Genomic DNA, 7,035 nt, shown 5'->3' with positions numbered 1-7,035 from the left:
TTTTGCAAGATCAGTGAGACTATAGCTTATTATCACACATACACAAGTAATCTTAACACCTGTCTGTCTTTTTCTCCCAACATTCTTTGTGCAAAATTTTCCTTCTTTCAGGTGTGGTGGTAAAATTACAAGACTTGAAAGGGCTTGTTTGTTTAAGAAGTTTATCCTACACAAAAGAACATTCCTTTCAGATAAAAGCTAACAATGTGTGAATCTCCCAGCAGCTGAGCTCTGGTAGCACTGGGTGTGTGACCCCCACAGGCTGCACCAGGAGCCAGCCCTCCACTGTCCCATTACTTATAGTTTGGCTTCATCTCAGTTTTAGGGCAGTTATAAAGAGTCCATCCCTCTGAGGGTGGATACTTGGCTGTGCCAACATCAAAATTATTTGGTTTCTTCACCTTTTTCTTTCTGTAGCAGGATACAGATTGGATGTCTGCAATGGCACAGAACAGGGGAGCAGAGAGGGAGATGTTGCCTCAATGCTTTCTCACTGTGATTGTAGTCACACCTCTGACCTGTCCTAAACTGCACTGGGGTTATTACACTCTTGAATCCCCTGATCTCCAGGATCTATTCATTAAAAAGCTCCTCATTAACAAAATTATAATATGTAACCTAATATTTATAATACACAACTTTAATTAAAAATATCTTTTAATTTACACTGAACAATAATAGAAAAATATTGAAGCTGTAAAAATTCACTGTCCAGATCAAACAATAAAACAAACAAACAAAAAACACCACAGATACTGATGCTGCTCATCACTGAACCTTCTGAGAACCAAGAACAAGTTTCTGCATCCTTTAGAAGTTCCTAAAAAACACAAAATCACATCCACATTTCTGCTAAAAACCAAAAACATTGAAAATTTACAGCCTGGGGAGAGGGATTAGGGAAGAAACAGATACTTGAGCCACTGGGCAAAGGCCTTTCAGGTTCTTTGCTCTCACAATTCAGGGGGTCCTTGCCAACATACACATGGAACAAACCGAAAGGACAATGCTGATCTCCAGTCTGAATGCACCTGTGGCAACACAGCACTGGAGCCCCCTGCACCCACAAGTACCCTGGCTCAGCTGGGAGCTGGACTGATCCAGAGGGCTCAGAAACAGCCCAGGTCCTGAGGATTCTGTGCTCACATAAAGGGGCTGAGGGTTACCCTTAATACTGGAAGCTGCGTTTAGTCTGGATGTCGTCGAGAATCTGTTGTAACTCCTCATCCTCAAACCGGCCCTCCAGGCTGCAAGGGAACAGCAGTGAGGAGCCATTAAAGGGTTCAGAAATGATCTACTTAAGGTTTCAGAAATGATCTCTCCCCCTTGATTCATTTCAGTCATAACTCTCTCCTGTCAGTCTCAACACACCATCACCCACCTGTGTGACCACCTGTAACATCCCTGTAAGAAGAGTGCTCTAATCCCTATGCACTGCTTCTTCTTTATGTGACAAAACTCCATTCTTCCCAGAAATTTCAAAATATGTTTTCAAAAAAGGCAAGGCAAGGGTAAGCAGACCTCTAAATGAAGTCCATGTAGCTGCATACTCATAAGCCAGCCCATTCTTGCTATGAAATTTAACAGAAAATCATGGAATGGTTTGGGTTGAAAGGGACCTTGAAGATCATCTCATTCCAACCCCCTGCCATGGATAGGGACACCTTGCACCATCTCAGGTTGTTCAGAGCCCATCCAGCCTGGCCTTGGACACCTCCAGGGATGCAGGGGCAGCCACAGCTTCTCTGGGCACCCTGTGCCAGGGCCTCACCTCTCTCACAGGGATGAATTTCTCCCCAGTATCTACTTTAAATCTACTCTCAGTTGAAGTCATTCCCTTGTCCTGTCACTACTCCTGTAAGAAGTCTCTTTCCATCTTTCTTGTTGGCTCCTTCCAGGCACTGGGAGCCCACAATTAGGTCATCCCAAAGCCTTCCCATTTATATAATGACAAATAAGGAAGAAACTGTAATTCAGAAGAATGTTTCATTCCCTCCTCTATCTCAGGCCATGAGGTAACCAACCAAGACATGCAGAAGCTACTGCTCTCCCCTACATTATCCACAGAACAGTTCATTTGCTCCAATGGCAAAAACTGCAAGGAACACAAACACAGCCAGCTAAGAACCCAAATTTAAGAGGTTTACACTTGAAGAGAGGGTACCAGGGCATGGCTGGCTATAGGTCACAGGGAAGTGACAGCAGCCCTTGTACAATGTTTAAGGGCTTACCTGGGAATCAGAGCTTTTGCTTCCTCAGCTGTCTCAGGACACAAGTTAGCCAAACATGCCAGTTCAAACTTATGGAGCTTCTTCTGCAGCAGTAAGCTGTAAGGGAACACAACAATTTGATGGGATTACAAGACAGATATACAAAGGGGCTTAAACTGAAGCAAATGCTTCTCTTTTTGCACACTGCTTCTGGCACTGAAGTAATTTTTTTTCAGCAGAAAAGACTCATTATATAAATACATAGAGGAAAAAATAAAGTCCTATCTGCTAACTCATTTTCCCCTGAATTATTCTGCAAAGTCTAGAAAATCGTCCCATTTAATGCAATCAGCTGTCAGTGAAATACTGAAAACAAAGCATTTCAGAAGGCTTGATCTGGACAAAGCATAACCCTCCATCAAGAACTTCTTGCCTCATTAGGAAAACAAAAGACTCAATTAAAGAACAAATCACTCAACACCACTAAGATGTACTTTTGTTAAAAAATGCTGGTGTTAGAATAGTAGGTGCTGCTGCCTATTTCTTGTCCCCAAGAAACCTCTGCTGTCGAAAAGCAAGCTGAGTTAACATTCAGGCAGCACAGTCAAACCTCCACTCAACACTTACTGCAACTGGTTCAGCAAGAGAAGCAAGAAAAGCTCTTTTGCAAGGTCTTATTCCAGCAGGGTAACACAGTAGAGCAGGCAGCTTCAGAAAGGGAAGGGGAAGGAGGCAGAGCTGAGGGCTCCAGGGAAAAGAGGGGTGGCCACCAGGGATGCCAAGCCAGTGACAAGACAGGGGAAGGAGAAATCAGAGAAGTTGTGACACAAAATTCCCTTTGAGAATCTGTTTTTCCCCCAGGAGGGCTGACTCTATGGTGAGTAGTTACTGATGTTTCCAGGGCTGGCAACTTGGGATTACCAAGGGTTGAGAGTTCAGGGGATACTACATGTGAAAAATGCCAATCACTTGGTTTTAAAATTTTAAAAGTTTAATAGTAATAAAATGGTTATAAAAATATTAATATAATTAGAGTAATATGAGACAATAGAAACAAAGAGTTACAGACAGTCCGGGTACCATTTTCTGGGCAGCACAAGCCCGAAAAAGGATCCATGTTAACACAGGATTAACCCTTAAAAACAATAACCTGTTGCATATTCATACACCTCATACATGATACATAAATTCCATTCAAACACAGGATTCTGTCTGGTCAGTGTCAGCTTCTTCCTCTGAATCCTAATGGTGCCTTTGAGGTGGGAAGAAGTTCATTTCTCCCGATAATGGAGCAATAAATTCTCTTTCTCTGAAAGATTTAGGTGTCCTGTGGCTGCTATCTTGCTGTGAGTCCTTTCTTTAAAAACGTACCCTACATATCATAGTTTCTATTTTAACATTTTTTATAACCCAAAACCATATTTAACACACTACTTATGAAAATTAACACAGCATTACTTTCTGACACAACACATATAATATTCATTTTAATCTTTGCGAAAAGCCAATCATAAAATACACATTTTTCACACTACACTTTTGTAAAGCCAGACCAATGTGAGGGATCCAATTCTGTAACACAGTGTTTGTTACACCCTGACCTCAGTTGAAGATTGCAATGCAAGATGTTTTCCATTGCCATCTGTATGGCAGATTACCTTTGTCAAGTGGGCAGTTTGCCTTATCTCTCTCTCTGAGTGACCACATTCACACCTCCCTTGGGAGGGGACATTGCTGATAACAGCTATTGAATGTCCCTGCATGGCTGATAAGAACTGTAACATCCCATTGGGAGATGTGAGCCCAGGGGGAGGAGCCAAGCATTGCTACCCGGATATAATCCAGAGGTTTTGAGACACCAGCACGGCTTCTCCACTGGATTCCCCAGAGGAACAGCAGCTGCCTCTCCTTCCACTGGATCTTCAGAGGAAGAATACATCCTTCTCTACAGACCCCTGCTCCAGCAGAACCACCCCTGACACTGCAGGAGGGCTCAGCCACAATTCCAATGGGACTGCCACAGGGTGTCAGGCTGGGTTCTGACTCTGTCATTGTTGTTCTAGTGTACTGCATTCTTTATTTCATCCTTTATTTTTTTTTCTCTTTTCCCTATTAAAGAACTGTTATTTCCTGCTCCCATATTTTTGCCTGAGAGCCCCTTAATTTAAAATTTACAGCAATTCAGAGGGGTGGGGAGGGTTTGCATTCTCCATTTCAGGGGAGGCTCCTGCCTTCCTTAGCAGACTCCTGTTTTTCCAAACCACGACAGCCTCTCCGCTCACCTGCGCACGCTGGCGATGGTCTCGCGGTTTTTGAAGCGGCTGAAGCGCGCTGTGTAGTTCAGGGTTTTCATGAACACTTCCGACAGCTCCTGCTCATCCTCCGCACTCTCGTTCTGCTGCTTGCGGTGCTCCAGCAGCATGTGCACCTCGGAATTCAGCAGCGTTTCCGCGGTTTCAAATTCTGCAGGGTGAATGAGGGAAAGCCGGCATGGAAAAAGGTGCTTGAAAAGCGGAATTGCGTAAGTTTTGTGTGTAATTTAGATCTGGGTAACACAGAAGTGAAAATGTCTCTCATGGCAGTTGTGTGACTGTGGCAGTCCCAGTGACTGGGCGGCATTTCCTATTGAAAATGCTGATAAAAATTACACTTTGAGTGACAGCGTCTTTTTGACCATATATTTTTACACTTGCGGCCCTAACATTCAGATTTTTTCATATTTGTGCAGTATGTTTTCTTCACCCAATTTTGGCAGAAGTAATGCATGACTTGCTACAGAAAAAAATATCTAGAACTCTAAAACTCCATCAAATTCAGAAGTGATGCCACACTCTTTACTTCAAGAGCTTGAAGTAAATATGAATGCTGTTGGATGTCTTTAAAAAGGCTTCATTTACTCGAAAAGTTGACTGAAAATTTACAATCAGAAAAAAAATTAATCAATCTTAAAAATTCTCCCCCTCCTTCAGCCAACTTTGAATTCATTCATCATCACCATAATCACTGTATGCATTCCAATTACAAGAACATCTTTCAACATCACAGTATGAGCTGTTCGTAGCAACAGGGTCAGAAGCTGCATCCCAGAGTGCCTGACTTCACTGTTTTATACAAGCATATACAAGGACTGCTAGAAAGGGGCTGGCAACTCTTATTTTGCATTGAGCAGTAAATCAGCTTGGGCTAAACATGAGATTTTAGCATTAAACAAACCTGAAAAAATAGTCTTTCAGAACTTCCCTATTGTTCATAACTCAACATTGCAGCAATGAAGCATGGTGTCCATTTTTCCCCCCTCCTTTTTTTTTCAGGGCAGCTGTGAGGGGTAAATACATTTCTAGAATTTATACTGAATTAATTGTCTGAAAAAAGAAATATACAGACAATAAGTGTCCATAGTTACCAACTCTGGATCTGGATAGCTGATTTCCTAAGTGCAGCAGTATTCACAGATTTCCAAAACCACTTAGGTTGGAAGGGACCTTAAAGCCCATCCAGTGCCACCCCTGCCATGGGCAGGGACACTTCCCACTGTCTGGAAAGGTGGCTCCAAGCCCTGTCCAGCCTGGCCTTGGACACTGCCAGGGATACAGGGGCAGCCACAGCTGCTCTGGGCACCCTGTGCCAGGGCCTGCCCACCCTCACAGGAAAGAACTGTGTCAACAAACATCACTGAAAAAGCTTATATAAAAAACCAATAACCTTCTCACTATAACCAGACAGGACTTTTTTTTTTTTTTAATATCCGACACACACGTAGCGGCCCACCTAAGAACCACCACATCCTAAAAATCATGAGATCCTTAAATATACACAAATCATTTACTATGCTGATTTTTAACACTCGGGGCTTAGTAGCTGCTGGAGGGGCGTTGAGCAGCGCTCCGGTGCAAGGAGCCGCTCGGCGAGGTTCGCACCCTCACGGGCGGCCGCTGCCGCCTCCAACCACCACCCGACCCCCGAGCCCGGGCTCCTCGCCGCCCCCGCTCCCACCTTTGGGGAAGACGAGCTGCGAGGCGTCCTCCTCCACATCTGCCGTCCGCGGGTCGCTGCCGCCCGCCGCCATCACCGGAAAGCCACGGCGGAAAGGGCGGCCCCAGGAGGGCGGGCGGCTCTCGGGGCGGGGCAGGGAACGGCTCTGTCTGGGTGGGGGCTGAGGGCATTACTCGGGTGAGGGGCAGGAACGGCTCTGCCCGGGTGAGGTGAGAAGGCTCTGCCTGGGTAAGGGCTCTGCCCTGGGTGAGGGGCAGGAACGGCTCTGCCCGGGTGAGGGCACTGCCCCGGTGAGGGGCGGGAATGGCTCTGCCCGAGTGAGGGCTGAGGGCTCTGCTCGGCTGAGGGCAGGAACCGCTCTGCCCTGGTTGAGGGCCCTGCTCCGGTGAGGGCTCAGGGCTCTGCCCCGGGTGAGGGCTGAGGACTCTGCCCGGCTGAGGGCAGGAACGGCTCTGCCCCGGTGAGGGCTCAGGGCTCTGCCCGGCTGAGGGCAGGAACGGCTCTGTCCCGGTGAGGGCTCAGGGCTCTGCCCCGGGTGAGGGCTGAGGACTCTGCCCGGCTGAGGGCAGGAACGGCTCTGTCCCGGTGAGGGCTCAGGGCTCTGTCCCGGTGAGGGCTCAGGGCTCTGCCCGGCTCAGGGCTTTGCCCCGGGTGAGGCGCTGAGGGCTCTGCCCACCATGAGGGCTGAGGGCACGGCTCCTTCACCCTCTCTCTGAAGGGCAAAGGGCCCGTTCTACCCTGGGCGCTGCTGAGGATAAAAGAGCTCGGTTGCCGCTGTGGGGCACTGAGGGGAAGCAGCGGGAGCAGGAAGGCTGAGTGCTCTCCCAACAGA

General features: G+C 46.7%; 1 protein-coding gene across 1 annotated transcript; it reads right to left on the bottom strand.

The window, feature by feature from the left end:
• Nucleotides 1-626: 626 nt before the first annotated feature.
• Nucleotides 627-6,284, bottom strand: POLR2D (RNA polymerase II subunit D). The gene is made up of 4 exons (XM_054282517.1): nt 6,204-6,284; nt 4,493-4,673; nt 2,232-2,327; nt 627-1,247 (listed from the first exon to the last, which is right to left on the bottom strand). The coding sequence occupies exons 1-4, from the start codon at nt 6,274-6,276 to the stop codon at nt 1,169-1,171; spliced, it is 429 nt and encodes a 142-aa protein (XP_054138492.1). The 5' UTR covers nt 6,277-6,284; the 3' UTR covers nt 627-1,168.
• Nucleotides 6,285-7,035: the final 751 nt, after the last annotated feature.

The sequence above is a fragment of the Melozone crissalis genome, unplaced genomic scaffold (assembly GCF_028551555.1).
Source record: "Melozone crissalis strain CALT ecotype California unplaced genomic scaffold, PUWL_Pcris_2 ptg000034l_1, whole genome shotgun sequence".
Taxonomy (NCBI): Eukaryota; Metazoa; Chordata; class Aves; order Passeriformes; family Passerellidae; genus Melozone; species Melozone crissalis.
The sequence above is the reverse complement of the archived record's forward strand: the minus strand, read 5'-3'. Positions and strand labels throughout refer to the sequence as shown.

Excerpts from the sequence above, each read along its gene's own strand:
- POLR2D (XM_054282517.1), bottom strand. The coding sequence starts at position 6,276 with ATGGCGGCGGGCGGCAGCGACCCGCGGACGGCAGATGTGGAGGAGGAC. Across the intron at positions 2,328-4,492 it reads ACCATCGCCAGCGTGCGCAG|CTTACTGCTGCAGAAGAAGC; the intron begins GTGAGCGGAGAG and ends GTTCCCTTACAG. Across the intron at positions 1,248-2,231 it reads GCAAAAGCTCTGATTCCCAG|CCTGGAGGGCCGGTTTGAGG; the intron begins GTAAGCCCTTAA and ends GTTCCCTTGCAG.